The 22,220-nt window shown below is 31.9% G+C and overlaps 1 protein-coding gene across 6 annotated transcripts in view; it reads left to right on the top strand.

The window, feature by feature from the left end:
- The first annotated feature begins 8,016 nt into the window (after window positions 1-8,016).
- LOC106669564 overlaps window positions 8,017-22,220 on the top strand; it is a 26,168-nt gene continuing 11,964 nt past the window's right edge. The window contains exon 1 of one of the 6 annotated variants that reach the window (XM_014399111.2): window positions 8,017-8,061. In XM_014399111.2, the coding sequence (XP_014254597.1) occupies window positions 8,030-8,061 (32 nt within the window). In that variant the 5' untranslated portion in view covers window positions 8,017-8,029. Of the gene's footprint in view, window positions 8,062-12,105; window positions 12,760-15,848; window positions 15,919-21,050; window positions 21,186-22,220 lie in introns of those variants that run through there. The other 5 variants (XM_014399112.2, XM_014399113.2, XR_001340944.2 and 2 more) reach the window with 5 other exon arrangements.

The following is a 22,220-nucleotide window of genomic DNA, read 5'->3' as shown; positions in this document are numbered from 1 at the left end:
ATACTTAATAATAAGTTGGTTTAAGTAGATGTTTTAAATTTCGAGGTTTCTAGTTTTTCTGTAATTTTCACAGGTTTACCTTGTACTAAAATTCAACTCTGTAGTTGTACGTCTTAGACTGTTAGAGGGGCTTTGTAGTAAAAGTCAATTGAGTAGTATTTGTATCTTAGCGTCTTTGTAGTAAAAATCAATTGTGCAATATTTGCATCTTAGACAGTTGGAGGGTCTGTAGAAATAGGCAATTTTGTACTTACACATTTTGGAATGTTTGGTGTCTTTGCAGTAAAAATCAATTGTGTAATATTTGCAACTTAGGCAGTTGGAGTGTCTTTGTAGAAAAAATTAATTTTGTACTTACACATCTTGGAATGTTTGGTGACTTTGTAGTAAAAATCAATTGGGTAATATTTGCATCTTAGACAGTTGGAGTGTCTTTGTAGAAATAGGCAATTTTGTACTTACATATGTTGGACCGTTTGGTGTCTTTGTAGTAAAAACCGGTAGTTCAAAATCGAAAAATCGGGAAAAAAACCCTTACGAAGTTTTTTTAGACTTTTGATATTTCCTTAGTTTCATAAAGTTTTTCTAGATTTTTTGACCAAAAGTTTAACAAGATTGATACACGAAATCAAGTTGAACTAGTCGACAGGCTACATTCCCTAACTCACAACTCTTGACTCAACGGTACTTCAAAATCGAAAAACCAGAAAAAAACATACTTTTAAAAATTTTTTTAGATTTTTGATATTTTTTTAGTTTTATAAAGTTTTTCTAGATATTTTGACCAAATTTTAACAAGATTGATACACAGGTCAAGCTGAACTAGTAGAGTTAGTTTTAAACTACTTGAAACACAACCTGTATTAAAATTTGCAGATAGGACAGATAGTATTAAACCGAGGATTTTATCGGCTGCTGGGGCAATAATAAAATATTAATTCTAACATGCTCACTAACCTGACTGCCAGCAGAGTGAGTTGATTTACCATTTGTAAATCCCTCCTAGAAAAAGAAAAAAATTAGATTAAATGAGATAATAGTAGACAACTTACATAAATAGATGTTATATAAATTAAATATACCCTTTGAAGGCAACAATCCTTTCTTTGAAACAGCTACAATGAACCAGCTATCTACACACTGTTCAATACTCGCGAAACAACTTAACGCACTGTTTAAATAGCACTTTGTGAAAATGTAGGAAAAAGATACAGAAACGGCACAACACCATCTAGAAAAGAAAAACACAAGAAATATATAAAACTTACAATAAATGAAATATAATGTACAATGACAATCAGATTACAGAAAAATTGTATTAAATAATAACTATAACATACAAAAAGGGCAGAATATGATTTCTTGTACTATACTAAATAGAATCTCCTTATAAATAATTTTACTAAATCTTATGTAAGTTTTGTTTGAACTTTCAACAGGAATGAACTTTTGGTCAACCAATAAAATGTACATTTTTAACAGCATTGATACAATAGCAAAGGCTACAAACCCTACAATATGTGGTTATTAATATAAAAAGAACTTATTTCAAAATGAAATAAAATAACTTTGACTTAATATTGTCAAATTCTTTTGTTGTGGGTGCAAAAGTCAGTTTAAACAGCTCCAATTATCATTGTTTTTGTTAATAATCAGTGAAGTAATTTGAGAATTATTTTTTAAATCAGACTAGTTAAAAGATATGCTATAGTGAAATGGGGAAGGGAAAGATCTGGGGTAAACTTTTCGTGCCGGACATAGCAGAGAATCTGTCAACCCTGTTTGGCCTATTCTTAGAAAGGTGAGTACGATACCTCTTCACCAATTCAGATCATCCTAGGGCCCCCTCCCCAGCTCATCGATGCTGTATTTCAATTTAATCATATTTTAACACATTTTCAGAGTCTGGGGACTGGATTGTAAGGCCAATTCTGAAAATTAGGACCCTATTTTTCTTCCATTAACCCTAAATTTTACTCTGTACTTTGTGATTTCTAAATTTTTATGCCTTACATATGAAATAGAGTATCTGTCTGTCAACCTCCGATGGCCTAATCTTAGTCGAGTGAGAATATTCACTCTTTGCCTATTTATATCTGACAACTGAATCCTTGATACATTTGAGCTTCTGTGCCCTAGTGTTCTAGCCCTCCAATTTCAATTTAATAATTTTTTAACACCATGACTGAGGGACGGATTGTGATGGTCAGTTCTGAAAATTGGGATGTCCCTGCCATAGCCAGTGAGTAAACACAGTATTAATAAATCAATCAATAAATTAGAACAGCCATAAATACTAATTTTATTTTTTATGGATTAAAAAATAAAATTAGAGTAGTAATTATGTTTAGCAGTCATAATTGACTGTTATGACCCATGACTTTCGGCTAAATACACCACCACTCTAACCACTTGCTATTGTGACTTCGTGAGTCAACAACTGAAGTGGTTAGGTAGTGGCGTATTGAGCCAAAGGACGTGAGTTCAAACCCCGCTCGTATCACTAACTTTTTCATCTCTACTTAGATAAAAGGTATAATTCATAAAATAATTAGGTGTTACAAAACTGTACAAAAACTATATAAAACTCAAGAAATATGTAAAATATGTAAAAAGTTCGAAAAAGTATGTGTTTTAACTGGTTTTTAGATTTTCACCTACCTAGGGAAGGGTTAGTTATGAGGTGGAGTGTTAATGTATTCGACTATTGCTACTAGATCTCAGATACTAATCTTAGGTATCTTATTCATACTGCAGATGGCTGCCATCGAAATCACACAATTTTTTTAGAACATCTCCACCACAACTAGAAAGGAAACAAAATGGTCTCTTTTGAATTACCTAGTTGTTTAAACCATGTCAATGGAATTCGCATTGGACGACTGATGGAACTGAAAGTAGGATTCGTGTATGAAATTCAACCATTCGATCAGATTCCTACAAAATATGGAACTGCGGTAATTGTGAACACCCATTATATCGTACCTACTCTGGTGATCGATGAAACACCATCACTCGTATTTCTACCAGATTTTTTTTGGCTTTGTCAGCCAAGCACTCACCATGCCAACCTTGAAATATCTCGTTGGATGCACGATTATAAAAATTATCCAAGACTATTGCAATTTTTACTTCTCTTACAATTTAATTGATTTATAAACTTTTACATGTGCAGTTTGAATAATTCAATTTAGAATAATTAATTGATGACTAAAAGGACTCTTGATTTTCTAGTTATCTTAAATATAACTATCTAATTATCTTAAATATAACTAAATGAGGTCTAAGTATTCGTTCGTTTGATGTGGATAGAATGTCATTCTACTTCTTAAATATTACTACAACAATAAATTCTAATGATTATTTAGAGATAGTGAGATGCGGTCTGATGTGATGTAAGTTTAGAAAAACATTTTCTTAATAGAAATGATGAATAATGAAGTGAGTGTGGTGTTCAATCCTTTTTAAAAAAAGATAGTTTCTACTCACAGTAAGTAAAAAACATTTTCTTTATCGTGCAGAGCACATCCTACGATCCCTAAATGATCATTAATTAACGGTCCCTAAATACCACACAAATAAAATCTAATACATTTCTTTTTATAAATAAAGAGAAAAAACAATTATTGAGGGTTTAAATGAAATTTTAACATCTTAACCGTTTGAGCCGACTCGAAGAGCCAGTAGCTGAAAACTTTTGTTCCATAATCCAAAATAAATGGTCATGGAAAACTGGTCAATTGACTATTTGCAATGGAATTCATTTAAAAAAAAGAAAGACCTAGACTTTTTAAACTAAGAATTGTCAAAAATGATAAATACCTTTTTCGAGGATGAAAGCGTGAAGTCGAACCGGTGGCCACCAGGAGACAAAGAGGGCGAATGGCGGGAATATTACTTCCCATTCCCCCAGTAACTGATAATTAATCATACAATTTTCTCACAAATTAATTTAAATATTGAAAAATGTTTTAAAATAATAACAACCGAATGTTGTAACTATTTTTTTTTAATTAAGCCCGATTTTTAAAAAAAAACTAATGATACTTTAGTACTTTTAGAAGATACTTGTTCAAGCTGGCAGTGATCTGATATGCCGATGATTCTCCGTTTAGAATTTGAATAATGATTTGAGTTTAAAAATAAATAATTAATTCTTAAATATTCCGTAAGTTTTTGTGCTATTATTTTTAGAAAGTATTTTAAAGAATATAATATTTTTTATTTACTTGGAAGTGTCCTTGAATCACTGGCCGTTTCCCGCCATTTCCATGGACGATTCAGGCTCCAATTGACGGCCGAGACTGGGCTTTTTCACGGTGAGCTTATTATTATTATTATTATTACTATTATTATTATTAATTTTTAAGGGCGTTTTAACGGCTAAGGTCATTTCACGCCCTAACATCCCAAACCTTCTATCTTAGGTTAACTATATCCCTTCTGAGTGCTATAAAGCTCTGTCTCCAAACATTCACTCGTAACCTAATTTATCCCATTGCCATCCAAGCTTTAATTTTTCTTTTTAAAATTCTTAAATAAATTTGGAAGGCCAAATGTATGCAAAAATCCCATTTTAAATTACATATAAAATTTATTTCTGTTTCTTTTTTTTATTAGAATTGTGAATTTTTGTTCCATAATTTAAACATTTCCCATAGGCTTGTATGGCTAATAATATTTCGGAATATTATAATTTTTTTCATTAATAAAAGTTGCTTTTAAGTTGAAATTAAAGAAAAGTCGTTAATGATATAATTTATCAGTCATCTCCAGTTTTAAATATTGATTTGTTGGATGTATTATTGCAACATAGCGAGTCGGTTCAACCTCTCCGGATCGCCTGGTGACTTCGATAAAATTTCATTTTCAATTACCAACAAATCCAATATTTTTTCAAGAGGAGCAAGTCGGTTTTATGATTATCAATAAATAATGAGATTATTTCAATTAATTATTCTTTTTATAGGCCAATGGTCATTGGTTCGAATCTCGCTCACAACACTAAAAAAGTTCAATTAAATGAGCGTTTTATCTAAGGCCTTGGTGAGATGAAAAAGTTAGTGTTATGTGTGGGTTTCGAACCCGCATCCTTCGGCTCAATACGCCGCTGCCTTAACCTCTTGAGCTATTGACAAATAAGTCGACCTGATCGGTTGTATTAAGGTTCGATCAAGACCTCTGGGGCTCTGTTTCTCATAAAAAGGATTCAGAGTTGGCCCGTCTTGTTGAATCGAGAACAGACTGTGACAAAATTGGTAGCAGAGCGTGGTTGATTAAATTAAAGAAATATATTTACACAAAATTAATTTTAAAAAAAATAGTTCAGCTAATATGTGTGACTCGGAAGAAAGTAGTTGAAATGAAGTTAGGGAAGAACCTGATGTTTTGGATAAAATAGGGAGTTTACATTTCCATTCGAATGAATACATCAAAATAATAGAAAAGGAAATTTTAGAATTCTTAAATGATAGCCGGCAAATCCAACAAAGAATTCCTAAAAACAGAGGCACAACATTTGTCACATCAATATCATCCTGAATTTAAAAGCTTTAGAAGAGAAAAATAAATTTATTACAGATGGAGAACTTTTTCGGGAAGCCCCGCCGCCGTAAACTGTAGAATTTAAAACTCCAAAAGGCTTGAATGCAAAAAGACTCGCGCCAATCACTGATAAATTCATACCTTTCGCTCCATCAATGGCGATGAAGCCAGCGCAAAGTCCAACCAACTCATATTCTAATCTCGATAACCAATTTATTCCTAAATTTTTAAGCTTGGCATTTGGAGAAGAAAACCCGCGACAAGTTAGAAAATTGGAAGAAAAATTTATCAGGGCATCCAAGCCACATCATTCCCTCTTAAACAGAATAAATATATTACCGCCATTAATATTAAATAATCCTGAATCATTTTCAATTTCTTGTGTGCATTGCATCCTCTTTTGACTCATTATAAATCAGTAACTTTGGAAATTCTCTTTGTTTTAGCTGAAAATAGCCATGGATCCGTAAGCTCCTTACTGCATAATGCGTACAAAGAAAATATATAAACTTTAGATCTTTGCGTGATTCAGGTTTCGCGTGAACATTTGACAATGTAAGGGCACCTTCAGATATTTACAATTATGATATGTAGAAACATAAGATTAGTATCTGTGATCTAGTAGCAATAGTCGAATACATGGAGACACAAACTTGCAACTAACAGCTCCGCCAGTTGGTGAAAATTTAAAAACCATTTAAAACACCGACTTTAAGTATTTCAGGTTGATTCAGTGTTTTAAAAAGTTTTTTTACATTTTGGGTACAATTTCTGGAGCAATCGGTATCTGAGACCTAGTAGCAATGGTCGAATACATTATTACTCCAACTCGTAACTAAAACTTCCCCAGGTAGGTGAACATCTAAAACTGGTGAAAACACATACTTTTTTCAAACTTTTTACGTATTTTACTTATTTCTTGACTTTTATATAGTTTTTGTACATTTTTGCAACACATAATTATTTTATAAATATACCTTTTATCTAAGATCTTGATAGAGATGAAATGATATGAGCGGGTTTCAAGTCTCTAACCACTTGAGCTTTCGTGACTTTGTGAGTCAATAGTTAGCGGTGTATTGAGCCGTCATGGGTCATAAGAGTCAATTATGACTTCTAAACATATATAGATGAAAAAATAAAATTAGTATTTATGGCTGTTCTAATTTATTGATTGATTTATTAATACTGTGTTTACTCACTGGCTATGGCAGGGACATCCCAATTTTCAGAACTGACCATCACAATCCGTCCCTCAGTCATGGTGTTAAAAAATTATTAAATTGAAATTGGAGGGCTAGAACACTAGGGCACAGAAGCTCAAATGTATCAAGGGTTCAGTTGTCAGATATAAATAGGCAAAGAGTGAATATTCTCACTCGACTAAGATTAGGCCATCGGAGGTTGACAGACAGATACTCTATTTCATATGTAAGGCATAAAAATTTAGAAATCACAAAGTACAGAGTAAAATTTAGGGTTAATGGAAGAAAAATAGGGTCCTAATTTTCAGAATTGGCCTTACAATCCAGTCCCCAGACTCTGAAAATGTGTTAAAATATGATTAAATTGAAATAGAGCATCGATGAGCTGGGGAGGGGGCCCTAGGATGATCTGAATTGGTGAAGAGGTATCGTACTCACCTTTCTAAGAATAGGCCAAACAGGGTTGACAGATTCTCTGCTATGTCCGGCACGAAAAGTTTACCCCAGATCTTTCCCTTCCCCATTTCACTATAGCATATCTTTTAACTAGTCTGATTTAAAAAATAATTCTCAGTTCTCTTCAACCTTTTTTGGCTTTGAACAAATTACTTCACTGATTATTAACAAAAACAATGATAATTGGAGCTGTTTAAACTGACTTTTGCACCCACAACAAAAGAATTTGACAATATTAAGTCAAAGTTATTTTATTTCATTTTGAAATAAGTTCTTTTTATATTAATAACCACATATTGTAGGGTTTGTAGCCTTTGCTATTGTATCAATGCTGTTAAAAATGTACATTTTATTGGTTGACCAAAAGTTCATTCCTGTTGAAAGTTCAAACAAAACTTACATAAGATTTAGTAAAATTATTTATAAGGAGATTCTATTTAGTATAGTACAAGAAATCATATTCTGCCCTTTTTGTATGTTATAGTTATTATTTAATACAATTTTTCTGTAATCTGATTGTCATTGTACATTATATTTCATTTATTGTAAGTTTTATATATTTCTTGTGTTTTTCTTTTCTAGATGGTGTTGTGCCGTTTTTGTATGTTTTTCCTACATTTTCACAGAGTGCTGTTTAAACAGTGCGTTAAGTTGTTTCGCGAGTATTGAACAGTGTGTAGATAGCTGGTTCATTGTAGCTGTTTCAAAGAAAGGATTGTTGCCTTCAAAGGGTATATTTAATTTATATAACATCTATTTATGTAAGTTGTCTACTATTATCTCATTTAATCTAATTTTTTTCTTTTTCTAGGAGGGATTTACAAATGGTAAATCAACTCACTCTGCTGGCAGTCAGGTTAGTGAGCATGTTAGAATTAATATTTTATTATTGCCCCAGCAGCCGATAAAATCCTCGGTTTAATACTATCTGTCCTATCTGCAAATTTTAATACAGGTTGTGTTTCAAGTAGTTTAAAACTAACTCTACTAGTTCAGCTTGACCTGTGTATCAATCTTGTTAAAATTTGGTCAAAATATCTAGAAAAACTTTATAAAACTAAAAAAATATCAAAAATCTAAAAAAATTTTTAAAAGTATGTTTTTTTCTGGTTTTTCGATTTTGAAGTACCGTTGAGTCAAGAGTTGTGAGTTAGGGAATGTAGCCTGTCGACTAGTTCAACTTGATTTCGTGTATCAATCTTGTTAAACTTTTGGTCAAAAAATCTAGAAAAACTTTATAAAACTAAGGAAATATCAAAAGTCTAAAAAAACTTCGTAAGTGTTTTTTTCCCCGATTTTTCAATTTTGAACTACCGGTTTTTACTACAAAGACACCAAACAGTCCAACATGTGTAAGTACAAAATTGACTATTTCTACAAAGACACTCCAACTGTCTAAGATGCAAATATTACACAATTGATTTTTACTATAAAGACACCAAACATTCCAAGATGTGTAAGTACAAAATTGATTTTTTCTACAAAGACATTCCAACTATCTAAGATGCAAATATTACACAATTGATTTTTACTACAAAGACACCAAACATTCCAAAATGTGTAAGTACAAAATTGCCTATTTCTACAGACCCTCCAACTGTCTAAGATGCAAATATTGCACAATTGATTTTTACTACAAAGACGCTAAGATACAAATACTACTCAATTGACTTTTACTACAAAGCCCCTCTAACAGTCTAAGACGTACAACTACAGAGTTGAATTTTAGTACAAGGTAAACCTGTGAAAATTACAGAAAAACTAGAAACCTCGAAATTTAAAACATCTACTTAAACCAACTTATTATTAAGTATTTTTGTTTGGATCAACCCTAATAATCCTCGCCTTTCATTTGTCAGTTTTACATAATCCATTTATTATAAAACATCAAGATTATCATAAAGGGTAAATAGAGAATCGTCTATAAAACCATAACTCTAAAGTTCATTTATATTGTCAATGAATTTTTTTAATGTGTAAAATAAAATCCCTAACGAAATCTTTTTGAAACAATTTTTACTTGACTTTTTAATAGATCTATTTGAGTGATCAATCAATTAGTCCTAAAATACACTTACACAAACACACACACACATTAAAACATAATTTTATTGAAGATTCACATAGAAAATTAAACAAAAAAAACTATTGCAGGTATTCATTTGTTAAAATTACCTTAGAGATGACTAAAAAAATCTTGACCTAATTGTTTTAAAATTAGGATCATATTGTTAGGAAAATGTTATGCAATATGAATCATAGTGGGAATATAAAATATGTATAGAAAGTTTTCTCAGGGCATTTCTTCCTGAGGTTCGTCTAGCAGCGGATCGAGGTCGCTACCTGTCTGGAAAACTGAAACCTTGGTACTCAAAAAGCAGAATAAACTAATTTATGCTTGATATGTTTTTATATTTTATTGGTTAATCATGTATTTTTATTATACATATATTGCCTTAAGTTACCTATCTGAAAATATTATGCAGCATAATAGTCAATATTTGTGTTTACGTCATTTGTATTATGAGAAGTATGTGATTTTATTACCAATATTCGGAGTTCTAAGATTTTTAATTATTGTAATATAGCATAATTCTTAAATTAACTTGTCCACATGTTTTTTTAAATATCTACATTTATATTACAGCCTGTGTATATAGTTAAACTGCTAAAGTTTATTTTTAAAGATGCATATTTATTTAAAGGAAGTTTAACCCTTTCCCTCCTGAAAGAAGTAGAAAAAATTGATTTTTTCTTTTGCAAAGTGAGCTACTGCTTGTTACTAACTTCCTGTCATAATTACAAATCATGTATACTAGTACAAACACATTACCAACAAAGAACAAACAACACAATTTCATGTGATCGTTGAATTATACTTGTATCATATTAATTTTTTTATTATTATTTTTTTTTTAATGGCCTCGCCTTTTTAGCATACAGCCAAAGTCCCGCAAGTAGTGTCCAAATCAGAAACCCGACCAGGCCAGCCCAGGCTACCGCTGAGAGGTTGGCCAAAGTGCACCTATTGATCCTATCATATTAATTTATTTTAGTTTACACCAAAATTCTGAACAATTTGCTTTTACTACAAAGACATATAAAGCCAAGTACAATTCCTGTCTTGATTTTAATGCAAATCTAGCTCTTAATTTCTCAGAATTGGCTTTTATTACAAAGACGAATAGCTGAAAGTGTTATTCGAGAAATTCATCTCACTACAGTATAAAGAAATTTAGTGCCAATTCCTCCAAAATTTATTTTTACTACAAAATCTAGCTGAAAGTATTCTAGAATTGAGATATACTTATTATAAAGTAATTTAGTTCTACCTTAATAAAATTGATTTTTACTCCAATGATATCTAGCCATAGATTTTTCAGAATTGACTTTTACTACAAAGATGTCCAGCACAAAGAGCTATTCTTTCATTGACAATTACTGCAAAGAAACTGAAACCAAATACAATTCATTATTGATTATCACTACAATAAAATCGATTCTTATTAAAAAAATATCTCGCACTTTATTTCTCAGAATTGACTTTTACTACAAAGACGTTCAACACAAAGAACTATTCTTTTATGTTGCTTTATGCATAGCATATTAAGCCATATTCTAACTTTTCTTTATTGTCTATTACTACAAACACAACTAAAAGAGAGAGACAAAGAACTATTCTCTAATTGACTATTACTACTTTTTTTTAGATTTATTTGTAATAAATTTACATAGAACACATTCCTTTAAGTTTCAGGGGAAGTGGCGGGGCACTATTATATCCCGTTACAATAATTGATCTCTTTGATCCCTAATCTAAATAAAGAGGTTTTAACAATATTGTACTCATGGAAAATTACAAAAAAAAAAAAAAACACAAAAATAGATATTACTACAACGACAACTAAACTTCCATTATTGATTTTTACTACAAAGAAATCTCGCACTTTATTTCTCAGAATTGACTTTTACTACAAAGACGTTCAACACAAAGAACTATTCTTTTATGTTGCTTAATGGATAGCATATTAAGCCATATTCTAACTTTTCTTTATTGTCTATTACTACAAACACAACTAAAATCAAATGTAATTCCATTATTGATTCTTACTAAAAAGATATCTCGCACTTTATTTCTCAGAATTGACTTTTTCTACAAAGATGTCTAGCACAAAGACCTATTGTTTAATTGACTATTACTACAGATACAACTAAAACCAAATGCAAATCCATCATTGATTTTTACTATAAAGATATCTCGCTCTTTATTTGTCAGAATTGACTTTTACTACAAAGACGTCTAGCACTAAATATATAATTGACAAGGCCTGCTAAAAACGGAACACAATTCTAGTATTGGTTATTACTACTAAGAAATATAGCTGTAACCATTCCAGAGTTAACATTTATTACAAATAAAATATAAAGTAATATTTGAAATTAGATTGTTACTTTAAGAAATATCGAACTACCTATTTAAAAATATTATTACACCATAGTAACATTGACTAACGGACCAACGTTTTAACTAATTCATACATCAAAGTACGATTATCGTACAATAAAAGAAAAAAAGGACACACATGCTAAAATAACTCCAACCGAACAAAAAAGCAGCATAGATACGGTCAGGGATTATCAAATTTGGAATATAATTATTCTTTTTTTCTTTCCTTCAAATTGCATAGAATGAAAGTAGTTCAGGCCCATCTACGGTGCGATATCCCATTCGTAACGGAAGTTCGATTTTGTCGTGAAGATCTTACGCACAGCGGGCACGTCATTCGGTTGCCATGATTCTATTGATATAGTTTTCTACGACTTTGCCCCCCTTGAAGGTTCGTGCGACCCAGTTTATGTTACACTCTGGGCAAAGCTTCCGTTCTATCCCAAACGACCGACTTCCGCCTTTATTTCCCTCTTCACAAAACCTAAAAACGAAGGGCGACACTCATGGTATACAGGGGATGTGGGAAACTACTGTAATGCAAGAGCTAAACTTAAAATCTTAAGATCAGTTAAATAAATTTGAAACCCAGAACTGCTTAGATCCTTAGTACTGAAATTTTCCCAAACGAAAAAAGTGATTTAATTAATTAAAACACCTAATGGTTTCGAGTTTTTAAGATGTTTTCTGATCATTTTCATATACTGCCCGTTGTATGCCAGATTGCATTAAAAAAAGGATTTATTTTGGCGAATAGCTTCAAGGGCGATAAGGAGGAGGAAGTAGCTCCTCTTCACTGGAGGCGGTCCAAAGAGCATTTCTGTAAACAACACCCGTTCCGGCCGGAATCTCGAAAGCACAGGGTTATTGTTCAGATAAGATATATAGATACGTATGTACCTGCCCTTTCGGGCTAAAAATAATGCTTAGTCAGGATGTCTTGGGTGTCTGTTAAAAGAGGTGTAAATATAGTCCAACGCTGGAGCCTCCAGGACGGAAAACACCGCTTCCTGAACCAGTTCGGTACTTGCTCGCGGTGGGTTGAAAATGATTGGTATTGATTTAATTTGAAACGTTATCTACGGGACAACCATTCAACCGAACAAGGTACCAAACTTATGCTCTTAATTCTTCTCCTTATTAATTAATTTTTATCATATATTTTTGACGATTTTTGACAACAATCTGCCCCCAATATGCCTGTCGTATAAATCGTTCTTTTAACCTCAGTTCATACACTCACTTACACTACCACAAAATTTGTTTTTAGCCTCACCGCTTGTAGTCTGTTTATTTTGGCTGGAACTACACGAAGTCCGATCAATGATTACCGGCCCTATAAAACTATTTTATTTTCCTCTATACATTCCCATAAGTACAATTAAATCAAATATTCACATTACTAGTGTGACTGGCTATAAACAGAATTGTCAAATTGTCAAGATTTCGTATTACATATGTTATATACATTATACATGATACGTTAAGTACACATCATATATGAATAAAGCTGGTTAAAATTATTATAAGTTCCCCATAAAATAAATTAAATCAAAAATAATTTTGTCTTGAAATAAGCCAAATTAAAAAATCCATCTACAAAGTATAAGAATTTTTCTATTCTAAAATGAAAACATTACAATAAAATTTACTGAGTATATTCGGTAATTATTAAAAAACATCAGCGTCTCGTGTCAAAATAAAAAAATAGAACAGGTTCATGAATAGAAATAGGTTCATGCAAATGATAAATTTCTAACGAATTGTCTTTTTCCACAAAGAATTTAAGCTTAACGAACTATCCTAGAATTGATTTACTATAATTTTAAAGGAATACAATAAAAAATACTGTACCAGAATTGATTATTGCTACAAAGACATCTAGCACAAAAAATTATTCTACAATTGGCTATTACTTCAAACAAAGCTAGTAAATTGCTTTGTCAGAATTGACTATTGCTACAAGGATATCTAGTACAAAAACACTTCCAGAATTGATTATTATATATTACACTGAAACCAAGCATAAGTACATTGCCAAAACTGACTTTTACAACAAAGATATAAATAAGAAAGTACTCTACCGAAATTGACAGTCACTATTATTAAAAAAGTGTCAATTACTACAAGTAAACTTCGTTGTAAGTACAATTCCAGAATGGACTATTCCCACAAAGATATTTAGCATAACATGCTATTACAAGAAAGAAATACAGCTGAAATGTTATCCCAGAATTGATTATTACAACAAAGATATCTAGCACAAAAACTATTCCAAAATAGACTATTTGTACAAAGACATCTAGCCTAACAAACTATTCCGAAATTAATTATTACATTAAAACATCTATTACAAATTACGATTCCAAAATTAGCTGTTACTACAATACATTTAGGGCAACTTACAAACGTGACAAAATTGACCATTACTACTGTGATATATATTACAAAGTACGATTTCGAAGTTGACAACTACCAATAAATTTGGAACAAATTGCTATTACAATGTTGGCAATCACTACAAAGAATTATAACAAAACGTACTGTATCAGAATTGACTATTCCTACTAAGATATTTAGCATAATATACGTTTACAAAATTGACTACACAAGGAAGAAATCTATGTAAAAGTACTATCCCAGAATTGACTAGTCCCACAAAGACCTCTAGCATAAAATGCTGTTCGATAATTGATTATTACTAATTAAAATTAAAGCTTACTTATTAAAGCTTATTTGTCAGAATTGACTATTAATACTAAGAAATCTAGCACCAATTATTATTTCAAAGTGGAGTTTTATTAGCAAACCGAATTGTGAAATACTTGGTTGAAAATTTATATTTATATCTTGAATTGCATTTTTTCTAATTAACGTAGTTTTGTGATTTACCCAGGCCCTGAAGTTGACCCGAATAAAGGTCGAAACGTCGGCAGAAAAACGAAAAAGGTCTTTTTCTAAACTACCTCCTCACGACTTGAACAAATTATGAAACAACAGGTCACTAAGAAACATATATTTCCAAAACATTTAACACAAATTACTAACTCAAAATTTACTACTACTACGAAGACATCTACCTATAACTATTCCTAATTGAATTTCACAACAAAGACACCTATCATAAAAAGGTATTTCATAATTTATTGCAATAACAAAAAAATTTGACTCAATCGTAAAACAAACTATTATTACAAAGACATCCAGCTCAAAGTACTATCCCAGAATTTATTACTACTATAAATTAACCTAGATTTAAACCTAGGATCTAAAGTTTCCTGAATTGACTGTTGCCAGAAGCATCTAATACAAAATACTATTGCAAAATTTAGTACTAGAAAGGCCTCAGGTCTAATTAATTCATAATTGACTTTTATTTGACCCCAAAAAACAAAATATTATTATGCAGAGTTCTAACTAATTTTTACCTTTTTTAAATAATAATTTCATCACACAATATTTACTTAAAGAAAGAGTTAAATCGAGATAAAATCTTTAATTGGACCAATAAAAGGCTAAGACAGATCAAGGATTAGGTTAGAAAGAAACACCATTTCTTAAATTGTTCACTTGAAATTATTTAATTATTTGATTTTAGTTATATTTTATTTCTCTATATCTCGTTTGTTTCTTCTTTCTTATTAATCTCTTGCAATATTTTCTATTTTTTTCTACTTTCTCTCCCTATCTCTTCTCTCTCTCTCTCTCTCTCTCTCTCTCTCTCTCTCTCTCTCTCTCCCCTCACTCAACATACTATCCAATATCCAATCAAAGTGTAACAATACAATCAAAATCAATACAGTTATAATGGTTGTCTTTCTGGCGATCCAAATAAAGGCTTGATTTGACAATTTGATGAATACCTTCTGATGAAATGTGGCAGTGTACAAGTTTTTGTAGTGTAGATGGTTTTCAATTTACTTAAGATGTATTAACAATAGTTTAATTATATTCGAGTTGGTTTTTGATTTGTAAATGGTGAAGAAGCTTCTTTTGCAGTCTCTCCATAAAGTCGAGGTTGCAACTCCTCTAGGTCACATGTCTTTGTTTTTTTCGACTCCTATTTTCAAATTCGTACTGGCCGGACCATATGTAGATTGTCCAAATTGGGTAGAATTGACTTTTTACCGGTTGATCGACTGCTCGCATCTCCGAGGCGATGTAGGTCTTAAGCCTGGCCAAAGTGGGGGTATCGATTCCATTCGCGTTCCCGGGGTCGTTCAGTCGCCACCGGAGAGGAGAGTAGACCCGACCGTCAAGCCCAAGGTAACAAAGTACAAAAAACCTATAAAGAAGTCAATTAAATTATCAAATCAGGCCGAGATAAAATTAGATCACATCCAAAATGACGAACGTTGAAAAATAAAATGCCTCCTGAAAACCCTGGTGGCTCTAGAATGTATTTTTGTATCAAAATAAACATAACTCCCTTGAACAATTGACATGTTTTTTTTTATAATAAAACATATTTACAAGTATCATTTTACTCTCCTACCAAGAAATGATATTTACCTGGTAAATATGATATATATTTTAATATTTTTCTGTTTTCTCTGGATTTGGATGGCCATCGTCGAGAAAATCGAAGTTCGAATACAAATAATAAATTTACAGAAACAATGCTATTTATATTGAACAATTTTTTTATTTTTCTTGTTAACAAACCTAAGAACATTTATTTTGCATAAGTATTATAGATTAAAACCGCTGGTTTTTCAAGTTAGACTTGCATATTAAGTTTATATCTATTTATACGGGATAAAAAAAATAGTTGTCAGCTTTTTCTCCTCTTGTCTCATCTCGCTTTGTTTTGCTACTGTCTTTTTATATTTTTCTTAATTGTTGTTATATTGCACTCCGTCACAAAGTCAGGCGCTGGTTTTCTCTTTGTAGGATAGTCAACGCTGTAGTTGCAGGTCGTTGTTCCTTTGTAAAATTAATCGATTCTCAGTAATTCTCGTCGTAAGACGTCTGTTTTGTTCTATCTATAATAAGCAGTATTCGTGGTCTATTTTGTTATTTATACCTGAATTTGATATATTTTTCTTTCAGTAATGGCCAATACTCTAAAACTTGCCTGGTTTGGTGGGTTTCTTCCTGTTGATAGTCGATTTTTCGGTAATGATCTTTGATAATGGCTGGATCTTTTGTAACAGCCAATTCTAGGTTAGATGGCTCCTTGTTAGAAGCTGTGAGCTTGTAGTATTAGTCAATTCTTAGTTATGTACATTTTTGTTGGTAGTTGGGTTTGAATGACAGTCAATGCTTAATTACATGTATCCTTATTTGTGGCTGTAAATGTGTAATAATAGTCAATTCATAGTTAGGAGGATCTTTGTTGGTAGTTGTGTCTGAAAACAGTCAATACTTAATTACATGGATCCTTATACGTGGCTGTGAAGTTGTAATAATAATCAATTCTATGTTAGGTGGATTTGTTGGTAGTTGCAGTGGTAAACATAGTCAATTTAAGGTGGATCTTTGTTGTTAGTTGAGGTGGTAGACACAGCCAACTCTTAGGTGGATCTTTGTTGGTAGTTGTGCGATTGTAGTAATAGTCAATTCTAAATTAGGTGAATCTTTGTTAGTAGTTGCGGTAGAAATAGTCAACTCTTAGGTGAATCTTTGCTGGTAGTTGTGGGGTTAAAGTAATGGTCAATTCTAAGTAAGGTGGATCTTTCTTGGTAGTTGTGGGGTTAAAGTAATAGTCAATTCTAAGTTAGGTGGATATTTGTTGGTAGTTGTGGGGTTGTTGTAATAGTTAATTCTAAATTAGGTGAACCTTTCTGAGTAGTTGCGGTAGAAATAGCCAACTCGTAGGTGAATCTTTGTTGGTAGTTGAGGGGTTAAAGTAATAGTCAATTCTAAGTTAGGTGGATATTTGCTGGTAGTTTTGGTGGTAGAAATAGTCTATTCTTAAGGGGATCTTTGTTGGTAGTTGTGGTGTTGTGGAAATAGTAATCTCTTAGTTTGGTGGATCATTGTTGGCAGCTGTAGTTATAGGAGGACCTTTGTTGGAGGCTGTCAGTTTGTGCATCATTCATAATGGCTGTGTCTTTGTAGTTTTGTTGTAATAGTCAATTTTGTATTCTTCCTGTCTTTATTGGTAGCTGGGTCAATTTCGCCGTAAGAAGGATTTTTTTGGTGGTTTGGGCTTATTAGTTATAGTAAATTTTCTATTAGCTGCGTTTTCGATATGTATTATCGTGTACATATTTAATTAAAAATTATCAGATGTGGATTTATATTAACAGGAAATTTTATGCTAATTGGTCTTTGTCGGTATTTTTGTAGCGATAGTCAATTGTGACAGGTATAACTTTGTTGGTAGTAAATTCCAGAATTAGAATTCTTTTTGTTTACATTCGTTTATAAGAAGGTTTGTTTTCGTATATTTATTATCATATATCTTGATTAAAACTTGTTAAAAGCGGTAAATGTTCCAGCGACAAATCTGCCCCCAAGCTAATTCTAAAAACAACATTCCTGTTGGGGGATATAGATTGAAAGTAAATATAAACTACAATTATACAGGGTATTGCAAGGCTATTTCTTATCCGTAGGGAAGTACAATCATCACCAACCCTTCGTGCCAAGATAAACCGGCTGAATAAATAAATAGGAATTTTAAGCTTTATACCTTTAAATCAGATAAATTTGGTGAGATTGAGTCGACGAGAGAGTTTATTGAGGCGTCACTTGAAAAATTCTTCAAAGGGTATGGCGGATTTTTCAAGTAGGGTGGCTATTTTCGTTGTTTCGAGAGGGAGTCAATGGCCAAAATATATTCCGTGATGCATCTTGGTTTTTTAATGCTATACGTATATGATAAAGTATGTAGGTTTAATAAACAAAAAATATTTAATCTTTATTGACTGTTTTTCTGAAAATAGTCAACAAGTGGAATAGTCATTTTTATATATTTTAAAGGGTTAACCGTTCCTTTTTTTATATTATAAATTTATGAGTATCTCGAGTTTTTGAAAATTAAAATTAAAGTTACAACAATTGATTTTTTTTTAACTATAATTTTTTATGTGTACAATTCGCTTTGTATTTTCTAAGGCCTTCAGGAAATGTTAAAAATTGAGGGAATTGGCCTTTTCAAGTTAAAAAGCATCTCTCAATCTCGCCTTTTAGCGAAAGAATTAAATAATGGCCCTTTCAATTGAGACGGGTTGAATTCCACGAGGAAAATTTACGCCGGGGAAATTTTACACGCAATAGTCCTGACCTCATTCATCTGACAATGAGTCATTCCGATACTCACTGGAGTAAATTTTCAAATCTGATATGTTTACATCACGATATAAAAGTTTTCCCGAATCGTAGCTGCAAGTGTAAATGGTTTGATCTGGAAAGTTTATCCATCAATTTAATAATTTGATATTACTACAGCTCGCGATACCAACAAAACGAAATACATTTGTGAATTGAATGATAAATACACTCATAAAGGGTAACAAAGCTCAACACTACCAAGTAATTTCCAGCGCGAAAACTTCGCGCAAACGCTGGAAAATTCGTAAGTAATTAAATCTTTAGTGGCAGTGTCAATAGTCTGTTACGTTGTAATGCAGTTGTAATAACATTATAGTAATTTCAAAACGGGTAGTGATTTTTTGATGATTGATGAGGTTGATGCTTGTTGATAGTACGGCTGTTGCATTAATAGTAAATTGCAGTTTTTCTTTGTAAAGTGTCTTAATAATCATTATTAATAATCATGGTCCTTTGCTGATGGATGGGTCGTTTTGTAACAGCCAATTCTAGACTAGTTGGCTATTCGTTATAAACTGTGAGTGTGTAGTAATAGACTATTCTTAGTTGGACTTTGTATTTTAAGTAACAGCCAATTCTTAGTTAGGTGAACCTTTGTTGGTGGCTGTGAAATAGTAGTAATAATCAATTCGTATTTAGGTATAACGTTTTTTGAGGGTGTGATTATGTAGTAATAGCCAATTCTTGGTTAAATGGTTCTTTGTTTGCAATAGTAGCCTACATTGTTAGGTGAATTTTTATTTTAGCTGTGACTTTGTGGTAATTGTCCATTCTTGGTTAGGTGGCTTTTTGCTGATAGCTGTGAGATTGTAGTTCTAGTCAACTCTTGGTTAGGTGGATTTGGGTTGGTGGCGAGATTGTAGTACACATAAGTCAATTCATTTGTAGTCAAGGGTATCTTTGTTGGTGGCTGTGAGATTTTAGTAATAGTCAATTCTTAATTAGGCGGATCTCCGTCGGTAGCTGTGAGTTTGTAGTAGTAGTCAATTCTTGGTTAGGTGGATTTTTCTTAGTAGCTGTGAGATTGTAGTTATAGGGATGGTTGTATAGTTGTATGGTTGTAGTTATAGGGATATATATTTTTTTTTTTTTTTTTTTTTTGTCGGAGGCAACATTTTTGCAGCCAGAATCTTAATGTTTGTGCCATTGGTAAATATAGCTTTTTTAAGGGATGTCAAAAATCACGGCGTTTCGGATCCGATCACCGCAGAATGGTCCCGTGTTAAAGGTTTAGCATATCCACCCCTTTTGTAAACAAGGGTAACTGGATTACCAATTAATTCTTGACTTTTTTATAGTTTAAATCGGACAAAAAATTTCCTAGATTTGTAATAATAGTCAAAGCTGGCACGTTTATCTTTGTTGGTGCGTTTTTTGTACTAATCATTCAAGGTTATATGCCATAAAATTTTGAACTTCGAACTTTTATTCATATAATCTAGCGATTTTAAACTGTAAATCTATATTTGTGTTATGAAATAAATTCAATAGGGTCAGTTTTAACTCTTGGTTGTAGAACATTTATTTACTTTCCAAATTACTATTGTCTTTCAGTTGTCAGTTACATCCGACGTTTTTGATTCCATTCTTACAACATAAATCAATCGCAGTAGTCTTAAGACAATGAACAATTGCGAGAAAAAATAGGTGTTGTTATTGTTTTTCAATTGAAAACTGGTATTTTGAAATGTTTACTGTTTATCGATTTATTACTGACCGATAAAGTTGAATTTGTTTGAAGGTCCCAGGTAGGTATATTGTAGCTGATCGGCGATAAAGGTATTTGGTTGATTTTGTTTTTAAATTTTATCAAATTTCATTCTTTACGTTTTTGTTTCTGAATAATACGTTTGATAATTGCATGCACTTATGTTAATCCGACCCTTCAGTTTAGAATGAAGAAAATCGATTCATGGAAAAAACATGGAGTAAATTGTACAATTTAAATAAATGCAAGTACAAGATTTTTAAACCATTCCGTTTCCCCACTTTTGAGAGAGTAAAATCGTGCGTTTTATCGCTCCGGCAATGCTGCGGAGGTGTAAATTAAACTGAGCTCCATTAACGAGGAAGTCGCGGCCCTCGTCCCCGTTTTGTGCCACTCGTCGCCCAGGTGGCTTTGCTGCCATCAAAAAATTGCGCGCACACACACACAAACACATACATACATAAACATAACACAAATCCAAATAGTCCAAAGTAATCGATATGCCGAACCACGTCCGAGGACATAAGCTCGACGATGATTCTAGGTAGGTTTTGTTATACATTTTCTAGTATAATGAACGATTTACATTGCAAATACTTTAGTGTGTGGGTGTGTGAAAGATAGAAGGATAGGAAAAGAGATGGAGATAAAGAGAGAGAGAGAGAGAGAGAGAGAGAGAGAGAGAGAGAGAAGAACCAGAAAGTGAATATTAAGAATATGGAACACATCCCAATCTTTACAATTATTTAGCATGGGTTATATTAAAAGACGGGTTTAAACCAAGTCGAAGTTTATGTTTGGCCTCTCATAGTCTTGTCAAAACTTATGCTTGCATTTCAAAAGGCGTTTACAATCAAATATAACATATTATAATATTAATATAATTAATCTATGCTCAATCATAAAATAATATCCCTTTTTGCATTACAGGTTTTTTTTTTAATAGAACAAACATGCTATTTTGCTTTTCAATTCAATCCAGGATTAATCATATTTTAGGTTATTTCTTAAAATATATATTTTTTATTTCTATTTATTCATTATGTATATAAATTATTATTTTTAGCTTTGTTATTCTATTTTTTTAATCTTTCTCTCGCCATCTCTCTCTTTCTTTATCTCTGGCTCTCATGATCACTATCTGTCTGTCTATTTCCTTCTCTCAATCTGGCTCTCTCTTTGTCTGTCGCTCTGTTCCCATCTCTCTCTCTCTCTCTCTCTCTCTCTCTCTCTCTCTCTATATATATATATATATATATATATATATATTTATTTATTTATTTATTTATTTATTTATTTATTTATCTTTATATCTATCTATCCATCTATCCATCTATATATCTCTCTCCTCCCTCTCCCTCTCTTCATAATAATAGAACATCATACTTTTAACATTTTCATATCTGATTCTGTTATACAGCCCGAAGGCGTCAAATTTCTATTTTTGATTTTACATATTTTAAAAAGCATTTTTGTGAAGACCACTTATAAAAAAACATGCGCGCAGGCCCCGGGAGCAGAGGTTATAAATTAATTAGGCAATCGCGTGTAATAAACGCCAGGGACTTCCTAAACTCGG

Source organism: Cimex lectularius, unplaced genomic scaffold (genome assembly GCF_000648675.2).
Source record: "Cimex lectularius strain Harlan isolate CLEC.00 unplaced genomic scaffold, Clec_2.1 scaffold229, whole genome shotgun sequence".
NCBI classification, from domain to species: Eukaryota; Metazoa; Arthropoda; class Insecta; order Hemiptera; family Cimicidae; genus Cimex; species Cimex lectularius.
This window is presented reverse-complemented; position numbering and strand designations above follow the sequence as displayed.